We start from the raw sequence: 27207 nt of genomic DNA, 5'->3' as shown, positions 1-27207 counted from the left end.
GAAGAAATTTTCCTTGAAGATCTGTGTGGCTCAGAGACCTTGTGCTGGTTTACAGGACAGAATATACACTTCCATCCACATACAGAATATACACTTCCATCCACGTACAGAATATACACTTCCATCCACGTACAGAATATACACTTCCATCCACGTACAGAATATACACTTCCATCCACGTACAGAATATACACTTCCATCCACGTACAGAATATACACTTCCATCCACGTACAGAATATACACTTCCATCCACGTACAGAATACACACTTCCGTCCACGTACAGAATACACACTTCCGTCCACGTACAGAATATACACTTCCATCCACGTACAGAATATACACTTCCATCCACGTACAGAATACACACTTCCGTCCACGTACAGAATACACACTTCCATCCACGTACAGAATATACACTTCCGTCCACGTACAGAATATACACTTCCGTCCACGTACAGAATACACACTTCCGTCCACGTACAGAATATACACTTCCATTTGTGTACAGAATATACACTTCCGTCCACGTACAGAATATACACTTCTGTCCACGTACAGAATATACACTTCCATCCGCGTACAGAATATACACTTCCGTCCGCGTACAGAATATACACTTCCGTCCGCGTACAGAATATACACTTCCGTCCGTGTATAGAATATACACTTCCGTCCGCGTACAGAATATACACTTCCGTCCACGTATAGAATATACACTTCCATCCACGTACAGAATATACACTTCCATCCACGTACAGAATATACACTTCCATTCGTGTATAGAATATATACTTCCATTCATGTATAGAGACAGTTTTTAAAAGCACACTAAAGCTGGAACATTACTTTTATAAAATGGAAACAAGTATTTCCAAACGTCATCGTGCAAGCATATCAACAAGTAAACGGAAACCTGCAGCGGCCAGCACTCACCAGGTAGAGTTTGTGGCGCTCCGAGGACACCATGTCGGCCAGCTGCAGGCACTCCTGGTACTGACCGGTGCTGTGCAGTATGGTGTGAAGCAGAAAACACAGCATGGGCAGACAGAGCTTTCTGAGCAAAGCCATCTGATGTGTTCTCTCAGGGTCTTCCTCGGCATCCTAGGACAGACATCAGGCCATCACTCCACACTACACCTGTGATCCCAAACCCCAGCACTCAGGATGACAAGGCCGGAGCCCGAGTGCAAGTTCAGGGCAAGCCTGATGTACACTGTGTGCCAGAGACCCCGTCTCAAAAATATAAAACAACAACACCAAAAAGTAAGTCATGTTGGGAGCCAATAGATTTAATGAATAACAAAAGGAAAATACTTGGTGGGGGGGGGAGTTGCATCTGTATAAAGATGTATACATTCCGTTCTTGTTATAACAACTATTTAGACAGCATTTACAGTTAAGGGTAGAGGTGATCTGAAGAACATTTACAGGCAGAAGGGTGTGTGAGGATTACACGCAAATATCACGCATGTCATTTTATGTAATGAAAGGGAGCAATCTTCTATCTCCTAGGTCCTAGAATCAATGCCCCAGGAATGCTGAGGTTGACTACTGAGTCAAAACCAGGACAGGAAAACACTGAATTTCTTTCTCTAAAGCCTATCATTCCTATTTTAAAAACGTCTGTGTACATGTTTATGTGTGAGCTGGTACACACGTGTATAGGTGTATGCATGAGTGTGTGCCCAAGTACTGAGGCCAGAGAATAACCCTGAGCAACCCCCAGAACACCAGCTCCTTCGAGGTCTGGAGCTCACCTATAGGACTTTAAGGCTAAAGACACGAAGATGAACTTTTTTTAAAAATATTTATTTATTTATTATGTATACAATATTCTGTCTGCATGTATGCCTGCAGGCCAGAAGAGGTTGCCAGACCTCTTTACAGATGGTTGTGAGCCACCATGTGGTTGCCGGGAAGATGAACTTTTAAAATAGAAGAGACAGTATGGAAGTAAGATGCTGCTGAGTGTGTTTCTCACGCATCTAGGCTAACAACACACAAAAGAATCAGACCGAATGCCATACAAGTAAAGACAGACAGAAAATAATTACCATTCATTTCCCTCCATACGTGTAGACATCACCACAGATGTACCTAAGATCTGAGAGGGCTTACCAACCTGACTGCGGTCAAGCCAGCAAAGGAAGGTCAGGATAGGGAGGGCTGAGTAAGAACTTATAAACTTCTAAGAGAGTGAATAATTTTTTTTTTTGTATAGTCAAAAAAGTGGGGGAGGCAGGAACTGTAAGAACCTGTGGACTTGAGTAACACAGAAAAGAGGAGAGGGGAGGGGAGGGGAGGGGAGGGGAGGGGAGGGATTCCAAGTGGAGACCTTAAAGACCAACTGGACGGCTGCTCCCTGGGCCTTCCCCTGTTTCCTTGTGCACTGTCCTCTGGCTCCTAGACTCCTTCCTGCTTCTCAGAGGCACACGGGGATGTGCTGTATAAGTATATAAAGACAGCCAGCCAAGCAGGCAGTGGAGCTGAAATCCGAGCTGTACTTCAGTCTACTGGTCATGTACACATGGCATGGACTATACCCGCGTAAAGGAAGGGGTGCACTTTTCTAAGCAGGCAGGCAGGAACTACAGGCAGGGTAACTAGAACAGGAGAATTCTGGGAAGAGGAAAGGCTCAGTTTACAGTTATTACCCAGATGCATAGGAAGCAAGATGAAAATGCCTACTGATAAAAGGCATCAAGTCACGTGGCTAACACAGACAAGAATTATGGGCTAAGATGTAAGGGTTATTTAATAAGACGCCTGAACTAATAGGCCAACCAGTTTTGTAATTAATGTAGATCTCTGTGTGTTCCTTTGGGACCAAATGGCTGTGGGACCGGGCGAGACAGAAACCTCTGCCAACAGTACACTGATGGCTGAGGATGAGTTCAGTGGTCCTGTGCATGCTAGCATGTGTGAGGCCTGGGCTCAATCCTAATGCCATGAAACAATAAACAAAAACCCAGAAATGGACCGAACAATCCTGTTATCAGTAGCAGCATTCTCTGTTAATATTCACTTCCTGGCAGGAAAGAGAAGCTGGAGAGGTAGGACAATGTAGCAACTAAGCTGCTCAAAGAAAAGGCAGAACTGCGACGTGCGGGCCGGCAGAGGGGACCCCAGCACACACAACCTGCAGAACTGAGTAGCGTTCAAAACGACATCCCAACAATCCAAGACGCAGGGCTCCGAGTCACCACTCTGTCACGTCTCGGGATCGGACCTGCTGTGGTCTGAGTGTAAAATGTCCCCCTAAGTCCCATGTGTTTGAGCACTGAGCCCCCAGAGGGTAGAGCTGTTTAGGAATGTTCTGGAAGCTTTAGGGAGGTGGAGACTTGTTGAAGTAGGTAATAGGGTGGGCGAGGGCTTGAGGTTTTATGGTCTGACCACACTTCTTCCTTCCTAACTGCAGACAAGCGGCCTCTTACCCCTGATGCCCAAGACTGTACCCTCAAAACTCCAAGCCCAAACAAGCCCACCCTCCTCTAACTAAGCTGTTTCTTACTAGGCATTTGGTCATACACCAAAGGAATAAGACTAAATACCATTACAGCGAAAGTTAGAAGGGAAAATATGTAGTTTCTCCAGAAGGAGAAAAGGCGGGGTGTATGTATGTGTCTGCAGACAGTTCTAAGGTTTGAGAGAACATACCAACCTGACAATAAGGAAGCAAGGAGAGGAAATGGATCATTTTCTTACACAATCAAAAAATGGAAAACTATATACAGGAGGATATGAGGGACGGCAGAAGAAAAGACAGCAGAAAGACTACCAAGAAGAGGAAGTGACGCCGGCCTCAGTGCCTCTCCCTTCTCAGTCACCGCTTCCTTGGCTCCACATCCCACCTGCATCTCTTAGCATCCTGTCTAGCCACTTCCAAAAGCAAACTTCTTTTTCCTTTACTGATATGCTGTGGCCCCATCATGCCAGGCATGTGCGCTATCAAAGTGATCTCTTCATCTGGATTCACAACAAATCCACTGTGTTTGCTTTCTGCATTTAATTCTCTTGTGGGGAGTGACAGCTGAGGCTGTAATGACTACCAATCCTCTTACTTCAGCCCCCCAAATGCTGGGGTCACACACACTGGTTTGTGCTATTTAATACTTTTGCAGCTCATTCTTACTCTGGAAGCCTGTGTTTAAGGAAGAACATGCCGAGTCATGTAAATGGGTGTCTCAGAGTGATGCTGCTGTTTTATGTCTCACGGTATTAGACTCACCTATTTCTAAGTTGAATACACACATCAAAGCTTAGACTCAGGTTTGGTGGCATGTATCTGCAAACCAGCAGTCAGGGGAATTTCAAGTTCCAGGGCAGCTGGCACACAGTGAGTTCAAGGTATGCTTCTATTATATAGTAAGGCCCTAACTAACTCAACAACTAGGAAACAAATGAATTTTAGATCTAGAATTTAAAACAATTACATTTTAGTTAGTCTGAGTGAGCATACTGAATGTGAAGAATATTCAAGAATGAAATACTCCTCTTCCAAGGTAGTATTTTTAAGCTTAAAACATGGGGAGGTTTAGTTATAACTACCAACTTTATATAAAAAAAAATCTGTAGATGTTCTTATTTAGAGAAAGAACATTAGAAGATAGTGTGTATGGTTTTTGTTACTGTTGTGGGCTTGTTTTTTAATTGTTTAAAAAACGGGCTGGAGGAATGGCTCAGTGGCTAAGATGGAGAAAAAGTGGGAAAGCACGTGTTGCTTTCCCGAAAGACCTGAGCTGGAACCCAGCACCCACATGGCTGCTCACATCCATCTATAACTCTACTGTCGGGATTAGGTGCCACCTTCTGGCCTCCATGGGCACCGGGTACTCACATGTGGGTCTGCATGCCAAGGTCAGAGAATGACCATTTGAACCCTAGGGACAGAAACCACGTCTCCAGGTTTGGTGGCGAGTGACTTTACTGGCTGAGCCATCTCTCTGGTTTGTTAATCTAATTTTTAAAGCTATAAACAAAACGTGTAACTTACCTCTCTGACATCTACCATCCACCCTCCGTCAACAAACAACAAGACGTTGTACATTTTCTCCTTTACATCAGCAGTTAGGGCATCTAAATGTCCTTTCCAAATACTATGATCCATCTGCAGAACAAACATAAGCGGATTTAAAGGACCGAACAATAGTCCATCCCTATTTATGTATTTATTTGTCTTCTTGAGACAGGGTCTCTCTGTGTAACAGTTCTGACTTTCATTGGAACCAGGCTGGCCTTGAACTCACAGAGGTCCACCTGTCTCTGCCTCCCAAGTGCTGGGATTAAAGGTGTGCACCACCACCACCCCTCAACAAGAACATCAGTCTTAAGAGTTGATAATTCAGCCAGATATGTATATAAAGAAAAACTATTAACGAACAGGAGATAGATGAAATACTAAAATATTAATGTAGCAAATGAATACTAATGTCGAAAGGCCTTCCTTCCCTTCTTTTTCTTATTTTGTTTTGCTGAGACAGGATCTTACTACGTATAGCTCTGGGTGGCCTGGAATTCAGGATATAAAACAGGCTGGCCTCGAATTCACAGAGATTTGCTTGATTCTGGCTCTGAAGTGCTGGGATTAAACGCGTGCCACCATGTCCAGCAATGTTTCTCAGGATTAATTAATAACCTACAGAAAAGTAATCATGAGCCGGGCGGTGGTGGTGCATGCCTTTAATCCCAGCACTTGGGAGGCAGAGGCAGGCGGATCTCTGTGAGTTCGAGGCCAGCCTGGTCTACAAGAGCTAGTTCCAGGACAGGAACCAAAAAGCTAGGGAGAAACCCTGTCTGGAAAATAAAAAAAAAAAGAAAAAAAAGAAAAGTAATCATGATTCAAAGTAGAACGTGTAACAGGAAAACCCTACTCCAATCAGAACATAAACGCTAAAAAGACCCTCTGAATACACGTGTCTTTCAGATAAAAGAGGCTCCTCTCAGACTCCCTTTAACTTACTTCGTACTTCTTTTCTTTGTGTTCAAAAGCCACTTTCTCTGTAAAAGTTGGTTGAGATATCAATGTAGGTTTTTGTGGAGCTGAATTCATATGCTTAAACCACTCATTGAAGGTTTCATGGGCTTCCTAAAACACGAAGTTAAACAAAATGAAATACATGCTTTTACATTTTGCTTTGAGACGAGGTCTTCTTCTCTAGACCAGGTTAGTCTGGAACTCACTATGAAGCCCAGACGGACCTTAGATTCATGACAATCCTCCTGCCTCAGTTTCCTGAGTGTTGAGATTACACAAAGTTTTTACTTTTATCGCTCAAAAGGTATTTAAAAGTTCTAGTTCTTAGAAATAATTCTTACTCAAAAATTATAAATAAGCAAACATTCTGTGAAGTGACAAATACTGACAAAGTATTCTGTGCTGTTTTTGGCAACTACTCTTACTCCAGCCAGCACCGCATGTGCCCATGCGTATCCTGCATCACCTCTCTACGAGGCGGGCATGCGTACTCATCTTCTTGATCAGCCTGCTCCATGTTACAGTTAAAGACAGAATTCTGTCCTCAAACTGAGCCGTACTGTGTCCACAGCAATCACTCATTTGCTGAATAAAGCTTGACTGAGATGTTAATTTACTACACATGGAACACTTTACACATCTGCACAGCAATCTCAGCGAAGCTCCAGGCATCACTCACTGTCTGCTCCTGCCTAGCCAGAAAGGGACAGATGAATGCAAACAACAAGGTCACAACAGCAACCCCTCTAAGTCAGCACTGCTGTCACAGGGACCTTAGATGACTCAATTACTACTTTTGGAAAAAGTTCAAGGGCTAGAGAGATGGCTCAGTGTTTAAGAACATTTGCTGTTCTTCCAGAGAACCTGGGTTCAGTTCCCAGCACCCACAATAAGCAGCTTACAACTCTGTGACTCCAGTTCCTCTGGCCTCCATAGGCACCTGCATTCACGTGAATATACCCATTTGCAGACACATACCTACACATAATTAAAAATGAAAAACTATACATATAGCTGATTCACGAGTGGATCTGGAAAGTCACAAAGACTGCACTTTTCTTTGCAGACTCACCAGATAGGCTCTGATACACAAATGTTCTCGGATAGCGTTGTCGTCCTCAGCAGGAAGTGGGCTCTCCATGCCTTGCTCCTCCCACTGATTGTAGATTTCTGCAATGGAATCCTGAGGAATTTTCACAAACACTTCTTTTGCAGCTTCATGTTTTTTTGATGCTGTGGGGAGAAAAAAACATTCAAAATATATGGACTTCTATGTACTGCTATCCTGGAATTCACCATGTAGGTCAGGCTGGACTTGAATTTAAGAGATCTGCCTGCCTCTGCCTCCCAAGTGCTGGGATTAAGTGTCAGCACGCCCAGTCTGTGCACTGGTGCCTTACAGTATCAAATCACCAATTCCAAGTTTTACATTTCAGGGCCCACACTTCTCCAAAGGTCTTGGAGATCCCTCGAGTGGGCTGGTTCCTTCCTACTCGAGGTAACACAAAGGCGGTTTCTCTCTCTCTCTCTCTCTCTCTCTTTCTCTCTCTCTCTCACACACACACATCTTAAAGAAATCATATTTTCCTGAGGCTATGGCATTATATACAAAGCTGATTACTATAGTAAAAATTTACTTTTAAATGGGTTTGGTTTCACAATACAAAGCCTGATAGAATAGGGGATTCTCTCCCCTTTGATGTGAACATCAAAAGAAATGAGTAGGTGGTGTGTTCTGTCTGCCCCGCTGGCCATGGCAGGCAGCTGATTAGAAGCTGCAGACTGCACTTTCTCCCAGCACTGGGCAAGCCAGTTTCTCAAGGCTTAACTAGTGATAAATCCAGAATTCCCATCTAGAACATTTAAGAACTGGATTAGAAGCCGGGCGGTGGTGGCGCACGCCTGTAATCCCAGCACTCGGGAGGCAGAGGTAGGCGGATCTCTGTGAGTTCGAGGCCAGCCTGGTCTACAAAGGGAGTCCCAGGACAGGCTCCAAAGCTACAGAGAAACCCTGTCTCGAAAAACCAAAAAAAAAGAAAAAAAGAAAAAAGAACTGGATTAGAGCAAGTTTTATTCTGCTTATGGATCTGGTCAAACAGTTTTGATCCATGCAGCTAAGAGTTCAAGTCTATCAGTTAATGTATGTGGAGAGGCACACAGAGCCGCAACCTCTCAGAGAAGCAGAAAAGGAGGAGCCATCTGTGTGAACAAGGCAGGCTTTCTTGTCTATTCACACCCACAGTCAGGGGTGTAGAGAAAGGAACGCATGCATCACACCATCAGTCAGGGAGCAGAGAAAGGAATGCATGGATCACACCATCAGTCACGGCGCAGAGAAAGGAATGCATGGATCACACCCACAGTCAGGGTGCAGAGAAAGGAATGCATGCATCACACCCACAGTTAGGGTGCAGAGAAAGGAATGCATGGATCACACCATCAGTCAGGAGTGCAGAGAAAGGAATGCATGGATCACACCATCAGTCAGGAGTGCAGAAAAAGGAATGCATGGATCACACTCACAGTCAGGGTGCAGAGAAAGGAATGCATGGATCACACTCATAGTCAGGGTGCAGAGAAAGGAATGCATGGATCACACCCACAGTCAGGGTGCAGAGAAAGGAATGCATGGATCACACCATCAGTCAGGAGTGCAGAGAAAGGAATGCATGGATCACACCCATTCACGGGTGCAGAGAAAGGAATGCATGGATCACACCCACACTCAGGGTGCAGAGAAAGGAATGCATGGATCACACTCATAGTCAGGGTGCAGAGAAAGGAATGCATGGATCACACCCACAGTCTGGGTGCAGAGAAAGGAATGCATGGATCACACCATCAGTCAGGGTGCAGAGAAAGGAATGCATGGATCACACCCACACTCAGGGTGCAGAGAAAGGAATGCATGGATCACACCCATAGTCAGGAGTGCAGAGAAAGGAATGCATGGATCACACTCACAGTCAGGGTGCAGAGAAAGGAATGCATGGATCACACCCACAGTCAGGGTGCAGAGAAAGGAATGCATGGATCACACCCATAGTCAGGAGTGCAGAGAAAGGAATGCATGGATCACACCCACACTCAGGGTGCAGAGAAAGGAATGCATGGATCACACCATCAGTCAGGAGTGCAGAGAAAGGAATGCATGGATCACACCATCAGTCAGGAGTGCAGAGAAAGGAATGCATGGATCACACCCATTCACGGGTGCAGAGAAAGGAATGCATGGATCACACCCACACTCAGGGTGCAGAGAAAGGAATGCATGGAACACTGTCACGGTTACCCTCGTCCCGCAAGGATGACACAACACCCGGAGCTCTTCTCACTGCAGTTTTATTCCAGGACTTTTTACACTTCTCTCTCTCTTCCCCTCTCTCCTCTCTTTTTTCCTCTCTCTTCTCTTCCCTCTCTCCCTCACTCCTTGACCTCTCTCTCCAGGCAAACCTCTCCCAGCCCTTAAGTAGGCATGGGCTGCCAACCCCGAACTGCCAGGTGGGCACTGCCCATAGGTTCACGCATATGCAGGCAGCTGATAATCATTGCGTGATCATAGCATAGGTCAGGCCTTAGCCATAGGAGTTGATTATACATCTCCATCAGTTGTGATTCCACGCAGCTCGTTACAGAACACACCAACAGTCAGGGATGCAGAGAAAGGAATGATGGATCACACCCATAGTCAGGGCACAGAGAAAGGAATGCATGGATCACACCCATAGTCAGGAGTGCAGAGAAAGGAATGCATGGATCACACCATTAGTCAGGGCGCAGAGAAAGGAATGCATGCATCACACCATCAGTCAGGGCGCAGAGAAAGGAATGCATGCATCACACCGTCAGTCAGGGCGCAGAGAAAAGAATGCCAGCATACTCCCTTGCTTGAACGCACTCAGTTCCATTTCTCCAGTACAGTTCTGGAAGCTCTGTCTAGGGAATGGTGAACTACTTTTCAAAGGTGAACTGCTTCTTGATCTCTGAAGCATTATGTTTCTTTTCTTAGTTCTTCTAGGATGTCACAAAATTTGGTATCATGGTTTATAAAATGCAGTTTCATTGGTAAGATGTAGTTTTATTTTAGGACATTACTAAATAATGGATTCCCTAGTTATAAATTCACTTTGAGACTGAATGGCATGAGGAACCTTCATGACTCTAGCTCTGTCCCATTGTTCGTGCTACCACGTGGCCTGCTACACAGGGTCCAATGCTATGCACTTCTTCGTGGAGACTTGCAGCCTTTTCCACGCACATGCAGTGTGGTCTCTTGGTCAGATGTTTCTGTCTGGACATACACTTCCCAGTTTTTGCTAAAGAACTACTGACTTTTATTTATTTTTTTCTTTTCTTTTTTTTGAGACAGGGTTTCTCTGTAGCTTTGGATCTTGTCCTGAACTAGCTCTTGTAGACCAGACTGGCCTCAAACTCACAGAGATCTACCTGCCTCTGCCTTCCGAATGCTGGGATTAAAGGACAGGAACCAAAAAAGCTACAGAGAAACCCTGTCTCGAAAATCTAAAAAAAGCATGAGCCACCATGGCCCGACGTACATATAGCTCTGTATCTTGTGGAGGCATTTTCTCAATTGAGGTTCCCACCTTTTAGATAACTCTAGTTTGTGTCTCAAATTGAGATAAAACTAGTCAGAACAGGAAGTGACTTGGAAATAAAGATTGTCTTTATATAAAGATAAATGATATCAAGCAAGGTGGTGGTGGTACATGCCTTTAATCCCAGCACTTGGGAGGCAGAAGCAGGCGGATCTCTGTGAGTTTGAGGCCAGGTCTGGTCTACAAGAGCTAGTTCCAGGAAAGCTAGGGCTGTTACACAGAGAAAACCTGTCTCAAAAAAACCAAAGTCAAAACCAAACCAACCAAACAAAAACCCTACTGACTTGAGGCTGTGGAAGTGGCTTACTCTAAAGGATCTATCTAGGTTCAAAACTGTCTGTAACTGCAGTTTCAGAGGATCCCGGGAAACAAGGCACGCATGTGGCGCACATATATATATATATGCAAACAGGAAAAAATACCTATACACATAAAATAGAATAAATCTTTAAAAAAGAAAAAGAACCATTGACTTGAGAGACCAAGGTAACTTGTGCTTTGTGACCTATGCCAAAGGGTGGTGTTGCATGCCTTTATCCCAGCACTCGGGAGGCAGAGGCAGGCGGATCTTTGAGGCCACCTTGGTCTACAAAGCAAGCTCCAGGACAGACTCCAAAAAGCTACAGAGAAACTCTGTATCAAAAAAAGAAAACCCAAAACCAAACCAAAACAACAACAACAAAGTGAGGACCTAGCTGAGGAGGCGACTCAGGTGAAGGTGCTCACTGCCACGCCCACAGACCCGACTTCACCAGTTTGCTGTCCTCTGACCTTCAGACTTACAAACTCCCCAGCTCAAAGACAAAACCTAAAGAGATACAGTAAGAATAAGCAGCTGGGGCAGGAGAGATGGATCAGCAGTTAAGAGCACTGGCGGCTCGTCTGGAGAACCCGGGTTCAATTCCCAGCACCCACATGGCAGCTCACACTGTTTGTAAATCCAGGTCCCCAGGATCTCACTGTCACATCTATGCACATAAAATAAAGTTAAAAAGATTATAAAGGAAGGAAGGAAAGAAAAAGAACAAGCACGTGTCACTGATGATGGACAAAGGTCAAATCTGTACCTCCAGCATCATGGACTGGGTATGCTAGAGGCAGTCAGCACAGGCCTGCCGTTATTGGGCTAGTCAGTGCTTATTTATTCGCTATCACATATATGAGTGTTCTTGCCTACATGTATGTATGTGTACCATGTACGAACCTGGTACTCACATGGGCCAGAAGATCCCCTGGCCCATTATGGATGGTTGTCAGCTGCCATGTAGGTGGTGGGAATTGAACTTGGTTCCTCTAAAGAGTAGCTGGCCCTCCTACCTGTGAGCTCACTGCAGCCCCAGTGAACAGTGCTACAGAGTCAATTCAGAGGGTGGATAAGTGGGCCACCGGCCACTGAGGGCGCACAGGTGGAAGCAACTGATCCCAAGAGCACCTGTTCCCTAGAACTGACGTGAGCTTGAAGTCCTTACCAAGTGTCCCACCTTCCACTTATTTATGAAATCAAGAATAAAAGTTAAAACTTATGGATATGATGGCAAGGTAAGACTCCAACCCACCTAGGAACTTCCTCATGATGGCGTTGCCCTGCTTCAGCGCTTCTGCCCTCTGCGCTGGGTCGAACACCAACCAGTCAATCACGTCCACCTTTACACGGTCCTCCTAGTCATTGGAAGCAGGGAACATCCATTTTATTTCAGTTACTTTGCAAATGAGCGGAACTTATAATGCACTCTAAATGAAAAACATTTTCCCCATCTCATATAAAATAAAAGCCAACTTTCCTCAGTTTGTTCTACTTAACAGATCTCCCCTAAATTACTGAAGAAACTCACTGGCCTATGAACGTGGAATCATTCATTGTCTGTCTTGCCAAGCAATGCAGGAAATAACCCTGGGGCTCAGAAATGCTAGGTGAGCACTCTGTCACTGAGCCACACTCCCAGCCCCAAGCCATTGCCCTTCTGAGATTTCACTTTCTTCCTAAAGACAGAACTCAGCAGCTTTTAAAGTATCTGGTGGAACCTGATAAGCAAAAAGCCAATCCTTAGGTCTACTCTATAAGAGAATACTTTGTAGAATATTCCTTTAATACTGTATGAATATATGTCACTGTGATTGGTTAAAGGCCTTTATTGATTATATATATATATATTTTAAAGACAGTCAGAAGCCAGTGTATTAGGGAAACACACCAAGAACAAGAAGACAGATTATAAGTAACACAAAACTCATTCCCCCTCACCCAAATTACCTCAGTAGTGCCAGTATCTAGGGATGGAGCCAGGTCATGGTGACTAAATTCACCATTATCTTTCTTTCGAATATTCTCAACTACAGTTTTTGTTATTGTTGCAACATCCAAATCTAAGGAATTTTTGAAAATGACAAAACAAAAACCAAAGAGTAGTTATTAATATGATTATTATCTAAATAGTCACAATAATTTGATAACAGTGAAACAATTCTCTCTTATGTTGGCACTGAGGACTGAACTGACGGCTTTACAGATGTTGGATAAGCATCCTGCCGCTGAGTTTCATCCCTAGACTAATGCACAGGGCCAGTGAGATGCTCAGCAAGTCAGGTGCTGCCACTCAGCAGAAGGGAAGCAACTGCAGCTGTCTTCTGATCTCCACACGAGCACCACGGGACCTGAACACTTACTGCTGAAAGGTTATTTTAAATACAATGTACACATTTGAAAACTACCCTAACTAAAAACATTTTAGGCTGGGTGTGGTGACTTATGCCTGTAATCCCAGCACTTAGTAGACGAGTCAGAGGACCACAGAATCTGAGGCTCGCCTGGGCAAGTTCCAGGCCAACTTGGGTGATATAGTAAGAATTTTTTTCTAAGAAACAAAACCAAAAACAGAAACAAAATTTTTACACAAGTTAAAGTTACTTTCATTCTTCAAAAGAATTTAACTGAGACTTTTACTCCTGTTTTTCTTCCTTAAAAGAAATAAGACTTAATACTAAGACACATGCCAAAATGACAATCTGCCCAAAGGCCAATTAGGGAGCTGGCTCATGAGGCAGGAAATCAGACGCTGCCTCAGAACAGGGTGGAAGGAGGGACCAATACCTAAGCGTGTTCTCTGACTCTACCCCCGTGCTGTGGCACGCATGTTCTGGCATGTGCATATCTCCACCTTTATTTTTAGGTTTATTTCTTTTTTCATGTACACTGGTGTTTTGCCTGCATGTATGTCTGTGAAAGGGTGCCCGATCTCTGGAACCAGAGTTACAGACAGCTGTGAGCTGCCATGTGATGCTGGGAATTGAATCTGGGTCCTCTGGAAGAGCAGCCAGTGCTATTAACCACTGAGCCATCTCTCCAGCCACCCTGTCCTTTCTTATATACACAAACATATTTTTTATGTGGACAGAGGTGATAAATATACCTACAAATACTCATTTGAAAATGTCACAACAAAACTCATTATTTTATACAATATACACATAAAAAGAAATAATAGATGAAATTCTTTATTTTGGTTTTTCGAAATAGGGTTTCCCTATGTAGCCCTGGCTGTCCTTGGACTCAGAGATCCGCCTGCCTCTGCTGGGATTAAAGGTGTGTGCCACCATCACCGGCAACAGATGAAATGCTTTACTTTTTACCTGCTTCTTTAGCCAGTTCCAGGCACTGATGCCGCTGCTCAAACTCTGTAACACCTTCCAAAAACAATGCGTACTGGGCAACAGCAAGGTCTTGAGGCAAATGACAGGTATAAAATGCAATGAGGTTTGTATGCTTCTCACTTATTAAAAGCTAAGAAACACAAAAATCAAAGTAAACCAGACAAGTTAACAGTGCTTTGAAAAAAGTTTGCTTTAAAATTTCAAATATATTTAGGAAAGACTCTTAGGTAAGTGCTTCATATCAAAATACTTTCAAATTCTAGAAATGTATTTAGAATAATTTAAGATCTCTATGGAGTCTGGTGGCTTCCAGACCACAGGGCATTAAAATAGTATCATTTAGGGGCTGGTGAGATGGCCCTGCAGTTAAGAGCACCTGTTGTCTTGTAGAGGACCCAGCTTGGTTCCTGGCATCTATACAATGGTTCACAACCACTCATTACTCCAGCACCCTCTTCTGTTCTAGCACCCAAACACACATGCTGCACATACAAACATGCAGGAAAACATTCATACACATAATTAGAAAATCTTAAAAAATATAGGACCATTTTAATTTTTGTTTTCATTAAAATAGAAAAAAAATCAAATTGTAGATTCTAAAAGCTTACCTGAATGTATGTCTTTAAAACTTCAATGGAAACTTCTTCCTTCATAGAAAAAAAACCATACTCCAGTTATTAACACAACTACTTATAGGTGGGTACAATAATATAATTTCTAGTAAAAATTCTACTTAAAAAGTGTTTAAGGAATTTAATATTTACACTAAGTGATAACTACCCTAGCTAAATGCTTACCACAGCTCATGTAGTGTATTTAATATTTACACTAAGTGATAACTACCCTAGCTAAATGCTTACCACAGCTCATGTAGTGTATTTCACCTTAACACTACTCTTTTTTTCTACTTAAAACAAAACCAAACAAAACCCCCTTTTTAAAAATTATTTATTGTGTATACATTTGTGGGGGGTCAGTTCTCTTGTTCCATTATATGGGTTCCTGTGATTGATCAAGTCGTGAGACTTGGTGGCAAATGCTTTATCTGCTGAGACAGGTAACTGGCCCTCTCACCATAACTCTGTGGGTAGACACTGTCCATGCTTCACAGGGGAAGAAAGAATTCTTATATACCTGGGTAGACACTGTCCACACTTTACAGAGGAAGGAAGGAGTTCTTATATACCTGGGTAGACACTGTCCACACTTTTAGAGGAAGGAAGGAGTTCTTATATAACTGGGTAGACACTGTCCACACTTTATAGAGGAAGGAAGGAGTTCTTAGACACCTAGACTCACACAGCTAGAAAGTTACCAAGTAAGGATATAAATTCAAGACTCTCAAAACCCAAGTTTATCAACTGTCCTATTACTATGTTGTTGTATATACTAACACCAAAATGTTACCCAACATTTAGAAAAATAAAAAACAGAAAGAAAAAGAAAGGATTTTAATTCTCACAGAATTTTGGTTCCATTAGCTTAGCTGGGTACCAACAAGGACCAAATTCTTCAAAATTAGGCAAGTATCAGCATTCTGTGGCCATAGATTAGACCCTAACAAGTCACTAAAAATGAGTTATCAGTTGGTGACCACGTGGGATGGTCCTGATGACGTGGCTAATTGCAGGCATGCAGAGCAGGAGAGGCCATCCACTTTTACTTACTTTGGTCTGCAGTCCCAGGGTGCGGAAAAACAAAATAAGGTGCGTCATAAATCGGAGCAGGTGTCCAGGTAGATTGCTTCTGCTCTTGGAAAGCCATTTGCTGAATTCATCCATCAAACCTACAAGATGTCAAAGGTTCAATAGTGAGAGCACAATCAGAGAAAAAGTATCGCAAGGACACCCCAGGACACCTACAGCTTCTGGTCTCACTGCCAACACCCACTGTGGAACACTCTCCACCTCGAGAGACCTGGGGTCAGCGCAGATTTGGTCTTGTACACTTGAGGCGGTGGATGTCAGGGAGTCAAGTGTGCTGCTTCAAGAACAGTCAGGACAAAGATGACTACCAGAATGAAGAACTCGGGCAAAGGAAAAGAAAACTGCACCTTACCATCGATGTCTCCCAGGATGAGGAATTTCTGAACTATATGGTAATGTTCTTGATTCTCTTCCAGAACTCTCTGAAAAAGTTTTACATTGCCATAAGTCTTTTGTGTTCACTTTAAAGGATGCGTTCACTGCTACGCTGAAAATGTTAAATTTTGAAGGGACATATACGAAGCTAAAAATGAAGGCTTTAGGAAGATCAAAAAACACGGAAGGATGCTCCCAGCACTCGGGAGGCAAGGGAGGGGAATCTCTGTGAGTTCAAGGCCAGCCTGGTCTACAAGAGCTAGTTCCAAGACAGGATCCAAAAATACAGAGAGACTCTGTCTTGAAAAAAAAAGAAATTACTGTAGCAGTGTTCATCACTACAATCTGACACTTTTCTGTTGTCATGTTTCTCTTAACTTTAATTTAAATTATATAGCTTGAAAGTATACCCTATATATAACTGTCAGTAATTTAGAAACCCAGATAATGTAGCTACACATTTCTGTTTTTTAACCCAGCAACCTGTCAACACTGATAAGAAACGTAGCCTTAAAGAGACAGCAACAGCAGGAATTTCGTGCATCTTCACACACTGATGTTCTCTACAGCACCAGAACTAATCTGAGCACACAAAGATGTTCTCTACAGCCCCAGAACTAACAAGAGTACCTTCTAAAGGAAACAAAACAAAACCAAACACCTCTACAGCCAATTCTACAGAACATTATACATCTCCCGAAAAGAACAATGGAAGGAGAATGACTAAGAACAAAGAATAATGACATGTATATGAGGACACTACAATCAAACCTACCATTTTGAATGCTAAGCTGGAGAAAAACCATATTTTTTAATATAAAGAGAACAGTCAAGTCAGATATGATGGTACACACCTAAATCCCAGCCCCTGGGAGTCTGAGACCAGTCTGGGCTTTAATTGTAAGTGCCAGGTAGTTAGAGCTATTCAGTAAGATCATAAAGCAAACAAACAAACCCAAACAAAAATAAAAAACTAAAAATCTGGCTAAAATACAGCAATTAACTTGGAGATTAGCATTAAGTGGAAGCAAGCATGGAGGAAGGTGACCTGGGAACCCAACACCGAGCTGCACGTCTGCACCACTCACACTAACTGAGAGGCTGGAGAAAGGTGCAGGGAGGGTGTGTGCTGGTGTGCTTTACTGTCTGAGGAGGTAAAGACCAGGGAGATGGGAGGAGTCACATAGGTCATACCGGCAGATACCAGGATGGCTTGATTATTACGAGTATATATACACTACTTTAGTTATGAGGAAAAAAATACTAAGAAAGTGTTTTTCTTTTTGTTTTGAGACAGGGTCTCACTGTGTAGCCCAATCAGTCCTCAAAGCCACGGTGCTGTCCTGTCTCAGCCTTCTGAGTGCTAGTATTATAACATGGGCTATCAGGCCCTATCCAATAAACATTATTTTTAAGGTCTCCTATTTTGATAACAGTGAAGAAAAGATGAGAAAGGAGAATTCCAAATTCTCCCCCTTTCAACTACAGCGCACAACCATATAACATTAATTTCATACACTACATGTAAGAGCGTTATATTAACATGTACCTTTTTATCAGTGGCTTGAAGTTCTTCAAAAACCTTTTCTAAGGTCCAACTTCAAAAGAGAAAAAACAAAAAGGGACAGAGATGGTAACATAAGGTGTTAGAGTAGAGCTTCGGAGCCAGTGGGACCACCTGACCCAGATCACGCTGCCACACTCACTTCGCTTCCGTGTACTCTCTAGGGAGTTCTTCCGTTTCATCCAGCGTCATCACTGATGTCCGTATCTCCTGTTCAACCAGGCTGTCCACCATCACCCGGAAGTAGGCCCACACTGTGTCCTCCCAGGTGTCACAGACAGGAAGAAGCTTTTCATCCATTTCAAAACAGAAACACAGACACGATTAACAAAACAGAGAAGGAAATCAATTATATCCACGGATAAAGACTTTAAAACAATCTTCTAATGACAGAAAACGCTATGGAATTAAAAAATTACATCAAATAACCCTCTTTCTCCTCAAGTCAAAGATCCACCTGGCTCTGCCTCCCAGTGCTGGGATTAAAGGCGTGCACCAGCACCGCCTGGCCTGGCTTCATTTATTTAATCACGTAAGAGTCAGGTGCAGGCCTATAATGCCAGCACTGAGGAGCCTGGTCTACAAAGCATGACCCTAGCCTCAAAACTCAAACAAACCTAAACAGCAAAAGCGTGTGAGGCTAGACTAAACTACGTATCAAGCAAAATAACAACAAAAACAAGCAAACAATAAAAAAGCACAGAAACAAACAACTGAAAACCACGCGTACATGGGAGGCAGGTGGTCGCTGTCCTGCTTTCTGACGTCTCGGGCTCGGCTGCTACAGAAAGCAGCTCCAGTCTGCCACGTGAATTACAAGACTACTGTGGTTCATTCTGAGTAAGGTGAGCATCACACCAGTGCATACCTGCTTGAGATTCCCGCTCAGTGAGGCGTAAATTGCTCTTTCATATTTATTAAAAAGTTCCTAAAAGACAATGAATAAAAGGATTGGAAAGTATTCCTTTTCCCAGCATGTTAGTTTTCGACGTAATTCTTCTAGATTGAACCTGGTCACTTAGTCCCTAAGCTTCAGTGACAGAGCAAGGGGGGCAGGCAGGAAGGACAGTTTAGTTTGATGAATTAACTCCAAAATCGTCAGGAAAAATAAAGCCAAACATTTAAGCATCAAATGAAAGCAAAGCCGACTCTGATGGCATTTTACATATTTATATAAAATGTTCATCTACACAGAACCTAAGCAGGGGTTGCTCCAGTTTCTGGGTACCAACCCTCCTGTGCTGGCCAGGGCCAAGAGTGTGCAGCCATCCCAGGAAAGCCGACTCCGATGGCACTTTACATATTTATATAAAATGTTCATCTACACAGAACCTAAGCAGGGGTTGCTCCAGTTTCTGGGTACCAACCCTCCTGTGCTGGCCAGGGCCAAGAGTGTGCAGCCATCCCAGGAAAGCCGACTCCGATGGCATTTTACATATTTATATAAAATGTTCATCTACACAGAACCTAAGCAGGGGCTGCTCCAGTTTCTGGGTACCAACCCTCCTGTGCTGGCCAAGAGTGTGCAGCCATCCCAGGAAAGCCGACTCCGATGGCATTTTACATATTTATATAAAATGTTCATCTACACAGAACCTAAGCAGGGGTTGCTCCAGTTTCTGGGTACCAACCCTCCTGTGCTGGCCAGGGCCAAGAGTGTGCAGCCATCCCAGGAAAGCCGACTCCGATGGCACTTTACATATTTATATAAAATGTTCATCTACACAGACCCTAAGCAGGGGTTGCTCCAGTTTCTGGGTACCAACCCTCCTGTGCTGGCCAGGGCCAAGAGTGTGCAGCCATCCCAGGAAAGCCGCACTCATCACTTCATTCTGTCTCAAGGGCTTTGTCAACGGCATTTCAAGATTTCTTGCCATCAAACGAGACACTCAGGAGACTCCCTTTCTGCTGCTACCACTACCATCACGGGCAGGCCCTTAGCAGTGAAGAAGTCTCTCAGGCTCCCATCACTTCTGTGACTCCAGTTCTATCAGGTCAGGCTGCACTGCCACGCCGCCGCTCTCAATCACCTGCCCTCAGCCTTCTAAACCCAATTCAACATGCAAATTCCAGTTCTTTCCCACAGCAAGTGCCCAGTTTATTGTACTACTATATTTATTTTTATTAACTCTCGTTACCACGGTTATCGCCTCTAAGACAGCGTTAGCCTTCACCGTTATTATTCTGTGGAGAGCGTGTGTCGCACATGCTATAGTGCGACAGGTGTGGAGGTCGGTCCTCTCCCACTTCTAGGGAGGTTCCGGGTACCAAATAAGGGCTGTCAAGCCTGCTCAGCAAGTGCCCGCATCTGCGGAGCCATCTCTCCAGCTCTCATTTTTGTTCACCACCGATGACATTTTAATGTATTGTTTGTAAGCCCATTCTCCCCTACAGCCTGAGATTCCCTGACCAACCGTGCAGTCTGTGGTGACTTCAGGAATGTGCTCATCATGTCCCAACAGCACTGGCACTGCACTTCCTTTATGAGCTTTCTATCCCGCATCAACTTCCCTTCCTATGTATTTACCTCCAACTCCTTCCTCGAGTTTCCACTCCCAAATCTATGTATTAAGTTTTAAAGAGTTAATGGAGACGTCCTCTGGGAAGCCAGCTTTCAGCTTTAGCCCCCAGTCTTCTCTAAGCTGACAGGGTCCAGTCCATACTTTATGCTTCTCAGCAATGTTAACTCTTAGCACCTAGTGTCTGAACAATCCGCTACGTCACCGTTTAGTCCTAACGTGACTAAAACTTCTCTCAGTACAGAGACCCTACTCATACGTTACAATGAACGTTTCACAGCTCCTCAGAACACCTTTGTTTAATAAACTGGGTCAAAGTGAGTCTCAATGCACATTTCATTATCTTACATCTTCTGCCATTCTCCAGCAACTAATCTTCCAAATTCGTCTGTATGGATTCCCTTCAACAGGCTCTAGTTCTGTTCCTACAAAACAGTTAAAGAAAATCATCATTTAAAATGAAACATGTCAGCCACTTCTACACAGAGAGGCTACCATTCCCTAGGACTGGCATACTGAGCTGAGTACCTCCATACCCCACGCAGAAGACCTAACATACCGCTTCCATTAACATTAGGGTCATGATACAGCTTCCAGCCTTCCAGTGTGGCAGCTCGCCATGCTTGCCCACAACGTTTACAGAGTCGTTGTGCCTTGGGAAAGAAAAAAAGGACAGTGACATCACTGGACGGAAGTGAAAAGCACCGTGCTCTTTACTAAAGCAAACCCAGTATCACAAGACTGGCTATCAAGTGACAAACACAACTGGTAATGGCATTCCACTTTCCCCTCAAACCAGTATCTGTCTGCGGCTTTCCTTTCTTGTTTTGGCTGGGCTGAGGGAGCGGGGAACCCAGGACTTCACACATGTGAGGTAATCACTTCATCAACTGAGCCTTATCCCAAGCCCCTTAGTTTTCTAGTAATTTCTTTCTTTCTTCATTTTAGCCTTGCTACTAGGGTACTAGGGCATTCACTCACTAATATGGAATTTAAAATAAATAAAATAGATTTGATGACCTTGATTTTTGGAATACAAAATTATTATAAAAAAGTCTGTAAGCTGGGCAGTGGTGGCACACATCTTTATTCCAAGCACTCAGGAGGCAGAGGCAAGCAAATGAGTTTGAGGCCAATCTGGTCTACAGAGTGAGTTCCAGGACAGCCAAGAAACTCTAAACTGTCTTGAAAAACAAAAACAAAACAAAACAAAAAAACCCTTAAATGTCTCTCTCTATAATGAGAAGAGAGCTATCACTCAATTAGTCCATTGACATTTCCTTAAATTCAACATAACCAAGGAAAAATGGCAGAACCAACGGAGCCTACAGTGCAACGAAGTAAGGCAAAGCTTGGCTTGTGGAAGAGTCTGCTAAGAGTTCTGGAAACCAGAGTGAACTGCTCAAGCCTCAGAGCCATGTGCTTTTCTGATCATGCCCCGTGGAGGCAGAAACAGCACACTGGACGCACAGCCGGGGCCACGAGGACTCTTCCAACTTTAGGTCCATGGCAGCTGGAACCCGAGCAAGCAGAGAATCACATGACTCACTTCTTCTGTCATCCCAGCACGGATCAGAGTGAAAAGGTACTTGAGTAACCTAACTTCATCTTCTCTATCCAGATCATCAAGTGGCATTTTCTGTCTAATGGGAGCATCAGGGTCCTATAAAAAACAAAACAAAACAAAAACCTCACCATTAACTGTAGATATTTGGAACCTACATACGTTTAAATTTTTTGTTTGTTCACTTGCTTACACCTTAGCGAGTCATGAGTATGGTGCCAGGGATCAAACTCAAGGCTCTAATGTAGCGTTTGGGCTACAAAACCCTAACCCTGTATACATTTACATACACCTTTTAAAATCATGACATGATGAAGCTATATGGTACTTACATACAGAAATAAATTCCTTTAAAATCTAGTTAATAAAGAAATTAAGTGTTACAAGGGTTCCTAATAGACCCCTTTGTCTGCTGCCCCAGCCTCATTGGCCCAACATGGTGTATGCCTACCTAGTGACCAAGCATAGACTACCACCATCCCAGCCCGGTACAACCAGCTAACACTATATTATCTGAGCTTATTCCATCACTATCCTTAGACGAGACCTGGAGCATGGACAAACATGAAAGAAGAAAGAGCTCTAGTCTGACTGAAAGCATGAACTTCCTAAGAACACAGGGCAAGAGCTTACTAAGTACTCCTTGTGATTACTAAGTGCTCCCTGTGATGGATTACTAAGTACTCCCTGTGATTACTAAGTGCTCCCTGTGATGGATTACTAAGTACTCCCTGTGATTACTAAGTGCTCCCTGTGATGGATTACTAAGTACTCTCTCTGATGGATTACTAAGTGCTCTCTGTGATGAATTACTAAGTGCTCCCCGCGGTTACTAAGTACTCCCTGTGATTACCCCCATATAAAGCATAACCGGAGCTGGAGACATAGCTCAGTGGTAGGGAGGTTACCCAGTATGCACATGGGCTCAATCCTCAGTAGTGTAAAACAAAACAACCAAACAAATACAACATCCACCCCTTCAAAAAAAACCCCTACACACTAGTTACTATAAACAAGTAAAAATATCCCAGGACACTCAGAAAGATCGGGAGGGGCCTCGAGTTCAAAGTCAGCCTGAACCACAGAAAGATCCTGTCTCAAGGGGGGGGGGGGAGGACCCAAACCAAAAACAGAGCTGGAAAGATGGCTTACCAGTACATTGGCAATTCTGTTTTGTTCAAGAAACCCGAGTTTGGTTCCCAGCACCCAGGCTGAGCATCTCACAACTGCCTACAACTCCAGGTGGCTGTCCTGGTCTCTGCAGGCATATGCACTCACAAGGTCACACAACCCACACAGATACACAGATGCATAAATAAAACAAAGATTTACAAACAAACAAAAATCTACAAACTTCTAAACATATTCCTACTTATCACAAGATTTGTGTTTTTGAACATTTAGCATTAATATAGACTTTAGCGGTAAACAAACAGCACACACAATCATGATGAATTTCAAACAAAAATCATTTTAATGTCACTTAGGAAATATCACTGTTTTTTTCAAGATGGGGTTTCTCTGTGTAACAGTCCTGGCTGTCCTGGAACTAGCTCTGTAGACCATACAGGTCTTGAACTCAAAGAGATCCGCCTGCCTCTGCCTCCCGTGTGCTGGAATCAAAGGCGTGCGCCACCACTGCCCAGCTTGGTATCATTTATCTTTAAAGACAACCTTCATTTCCAAGAACACTTCCTGTTCTGGGTAGTTTTATCTCAATTTGAGACACAAACTAGAGTTATCCAAAAGGTGGGAACCTCAATTGAGAAAATGCCTCCACAAGATACAGCTGTAGGTCGGGCGGTGGCGGCATACACCTTTATTCCCAGCACTCCGGAAGCAGAGACAGGCGGATCTCTATGAGTTTGAGGCCAGCCTGGTCTATGGAGTGAGTTTCAGGACAGAAACTACAGAGAAACTGTCCTGAGGCTCCCTTCCCCCCAAAAAAGGACACGGTTGTAGGGCATTTTCTTAATTAGTGACTGATAGGGGAGGACCCAGACACTGCGGCACCCCTGGGCTGGTGGTCCTGGGTTCTATAAAAAGCAGGCTGAACAAGCCAAAGGGAGCAAGCCAGGAAGCAGCTCCCTCCATGGCCACTGCATCAGCTCCTGCCTCCAGGATCCTGCCCTGACTTCCTCTGATGAACAGGGATATGGATGTGGAAGTCAAACCCATTCTCCCGAGCTGCTCTGGTCACGGGGTTTCGTCTCAGGCTGCCACCCTACCTGGAACTCACCAGTTCAGTGACAAGAGGCCGGACGCCTCCTATGTAAGACAGTAGCTGCCGTTGTTTTAAGGTGTGGAGGGTATTCTCCCTGGAAGAAGAAACATCAGTTTCTAAAGGAGCAAACTGAATTTTTTGTAGATAGCAACAACAAACCCCACTTCCCTGTCCCCAAGTACACCTGTGTGTTGAAAACAAGAAAAAGACAACAAATGTAGAAAACTGCACCAAGTCCTTAACCCAGAACGGCAGTTTGATGAGTGACGGCGAATCAAAGCCTGCTTCTGAGGCGTACGTTTAAGTCCTTTCACTGTGATCTGTGGAGCCCTGGGTGACCTGCAGCTCATTATGAAGCCCAGCTGGTGTGCCCGCCAGCTCTCACTTCTTTATCTATGCATGTACAGCATATGTAAATCAGAGACCTTTGGACTGGAGTTACAGGTGGTTTTAAGTCATCTGTGGTGGTTTGAAAGAAAGTGGCCCCCAAAGGGATTGGCACTATTAGGAGGTGTGGTTTTGTTGGAGGAAGTGTGTCCCTGTGGAGGGGGGCTTTGAGGTCTCAGATATGCTCAAGCCACTTCCTGTTGCCTTCAGATCAAGAGGTAGAATTCTCAGCTACCTCTCCAGCACTATGTCTTCCATGCTCTCCGCCATGCAGAAAATGGACCTCTACAACGGTGAGCTGCCACCTCAATTAAATGTTCTCTTCTCTAAGAGTTTCTGTGGTCATGGCATCTCTTCACAGCAACAGAACCCCTAAGACACCGCCCAACATGGGTAGAGATTAACTCAGGTGTTCTGAAAGAGCACATGCGCTCTGACTTCTGATCAGAGTCATCTGGATCCGCACTTATTAATAGTCTCTCTCTTTCTACTGAGACAGGGTCTCACTATGCAGCCTTGAATGGCCCAGAGTTCACTGTGTAGGCCAGGCTGGTTTTAAACTCATAGAAATCTATCTGCCTCTGCCTCTGCCTCTGCCTCTCATATGTTGGAATTAAAGGCATGCACGACCACATCCATTGTGTGTTTAAATGAGAGGTTTCCAATCTTTTTTCCTGAAGACTTATTTATGGTGTATACAGTGTTTTGCCCGCATGTATGCCTGCATGGCCGAAGAGGGCACCAGATCTTATGGTGAGTGTGAGCCACCATATGGTTGCTGGAACTGAACTCGGGACCTCTGGAAGAGCAGCCAGTGCTCTTAACCTCTGAACCATCTCTCTAGCCCGGAGGTTTTCAATTTTGATGAAAAAGTTTTCATGAAACACTTATTAATACCAAATTAGAATAATATCTTCCTGTTTTCCATCTAAAGCATCTTGAATTGCTTTTAAATTCAGAACTATAACCTATGTTAAATTTACGGCTGGCACAATGCAAAGTGATTCTTTTTGAACATGTTTTTCTAGAGTTTGTTAACACAATCCAGCTCCTCAGTTGTGATGCCTTGGTAAAAACCAAAGAATCTCTTAAGTTTAGGGGCCTGTTTAGGTTCTGTATCACTAAAGCTTTAAGAAATGGAGACCAGCTCACAAAAAAAGTTGTAAAAGTCTTTCAGGTAAATTTACCCTCCTCTCAACTTCTCTTTCAGAAAAAACAATTACTGAACTATTTCTTCTCTCTGTTTTTAAGAGGGAATTTCAGTAGCCCAGTCTGACCTTGAATTCAGAGACTTCCCTCTTCAACCTCCTGAGCTGATGATACTCTTTTATGCAAACACTTTACTTTTTCAGGAATTTTGTGCTGTTCTTATTTATTTATTTATTTATTTATTTTTTAAGATTTATTTATTTATTAAGTATACAGTATTCTCAGTACTCTGCCTGAAAAGCCAGAAGAGGGCACAGATCTCATTACAGATGGTTGTGAGCCACCATGTGGTTGCTGGGAATTGAACTCAGGACCTTTGAAAGAGCAGGCAGTGCTCTTAACCACTGAGCCATCTCTCCAGCCCCCGTGCTGTTCTTATTTAGAATATGTGTACACTGGATTTTTTCCCTTTGATCTCTTTCCTTCTTTTGTCCTTCCTCCCTTTCTTCAGACAGGCATTTGCTATGCTGGCCAGGCTGGCCTTAACTCTGGGGCTCAGGTCCTTTGCTTGAGCATCCCAAGCAGCTAGGACTACAGGTTTCCTCTATCTCTTAAGTCTCTTGCCCGGTCTGCCCAAAGATAGGACTCATTACTATCTTCCATTCATTAATTTTCCCCTAAGTTAGGGTTTCATTATGTAGCCCTGGCTGGCCTGGAAACAGGCTGGCCTCAAACTCACAGAATCCACCTGCCTCTGCCTCCCGAGTGCTGGGATTAATGGCATGTGCCACTATGCCTGGCTTATTCATTAAGTTTTATTAACAATTTCCCCAAAGGTCTTATTTCCTCCGATTCTCAGTACATACATGAAATTGTCAAAGAATAAAAAACATTCTTTTTGATGTTGGTTTGGTTTTATTTTTTTTTATTTGCTCTTTTTCTTTCTTTCTTTCTTTCTTTTTTTTTTTTTTGAGAAAGAGTCTCACTGTGTAGCTCTGGCTGTCCTGGAACTCCCCCTGTAGACCAGGCTGAACTCAAACTCAGCAACCCATCTGCCTCTGCCTCTGAAAGGATCAAGGCATGTGCTACAACATCTGGCATAAAAAATGTTCTTAAATCTAAACACTTAGTTACTCACCAATATACTGATTTTGCATAAAACTCAATATTATCAGAAAATTCTCCAATTTCATCTTTGGCAATACTTTCTAACCAATCTACCACGAGCTACGAAAGAAACAAAAAAATAAATAAAGATCATTTTAACTCTAAAATATGTTTTAATAGTACTTCCACCCTTAATCTAAAGTTTTGGTATCAAATAATAGCTTTTCCCAACCACCATTTTCACTTTTAAAGATAAACATCCAATGATAGTATTTTTTCCTATAGGAATAATGCTATTTTTAATAGTCTGTCCCTGAAAACACAAAGGCTGTTATTTAAAAGTTGCAGACCAGTATCCCAAATTTCTTT

The 27207-nt window shown here is 43.5% G+C and overlaps 1 protein-coding gene across 1 annotated transcript in view; it reads right to left on the bottom strand.

Annotated features, from left to right (window-relative positions):
- Nup107 (nucleoporin 107) overlaps window positions 1-27207 on the bottom strand; it is a 43434-nt gene that overhangs the window by 385 nt on the left and 15842 nt on the right. The window contains exons 10-27 of the mRNA XM_075954712.1: window positions 26870-26958; window positions 24211-24289; window positions 21957-22070; window positions 20967-21060; window positions 20756-20832; window positions 18757-18816; window positions 18031-18176; window positions 17874-17922; window positions 16302-16371; window positions 15911-16029; window positions 14852-14890; window positions 14220-14370; window positions 12844-12956; window positions 12149-12251; window positions 7049-7209; window positions 5962-6087; window positions 4996-5109; window positions 936-1103 (exon numbers count right to left, since the gene is read on the bottom strand). Coding sequence (XP_075810827.1) covers window positions 936-1103; window positions 4996-5109; window positions 5962-6087; window positions 7049-7209; window positions 12149-12251; window positions 12844-12956; window positions 14220-14370; window positions 14852-14890; window positions 15911-16029; window positions 16302-16371; window positions 17874-17922; window positions 18031-18176; window positions 18757-18816; window positions 20756-20832; window positions 20967-21060; window positions 21957-22070; window positions 24211-24289; window positions 26870-26958 — 1872 coding nt within the window. The remainder of the gene's footprint in view (window positions 1-935; window positions 1104-4995; window positions 5110-5961; window positions 6088-7048; window positions 7210-12148; window positions 12252-12843; window positions 12957-14219; window positions 14371-14851; window positions 14891-15910; window positions 16030-16301; window positions 16372-17873; window positions 17923-18030; window positions 18177-18756; window positions 18817-20755; window positions 20833-20966; window positions 21061-21956; window positions 22071-24210; window positions 24290-26869; window positions 26959-27207) is intronic.

This window comes from Microtus pennsylvanicus, chromosome 20 (assembly GCF_037038515.1).
Source record: "Microtus pennsylvanicus isolate mMicPen1 chromosome 20, mMicPen1.hap1, whole genome shotgun sequence".
Taxonomy (NCBI): domain Eukaryota; kingdom Metazoa; phylum Chordata; class Mammalia; order Rodentia; family Cricetidae; genus Microtus; species Microtus pennsylvanicus.
The sequence above is the reverse complement of the archived record's forward strand: the minus strand, read 5'-3'. Positions and strand labels throughout refer to the sequence as shown.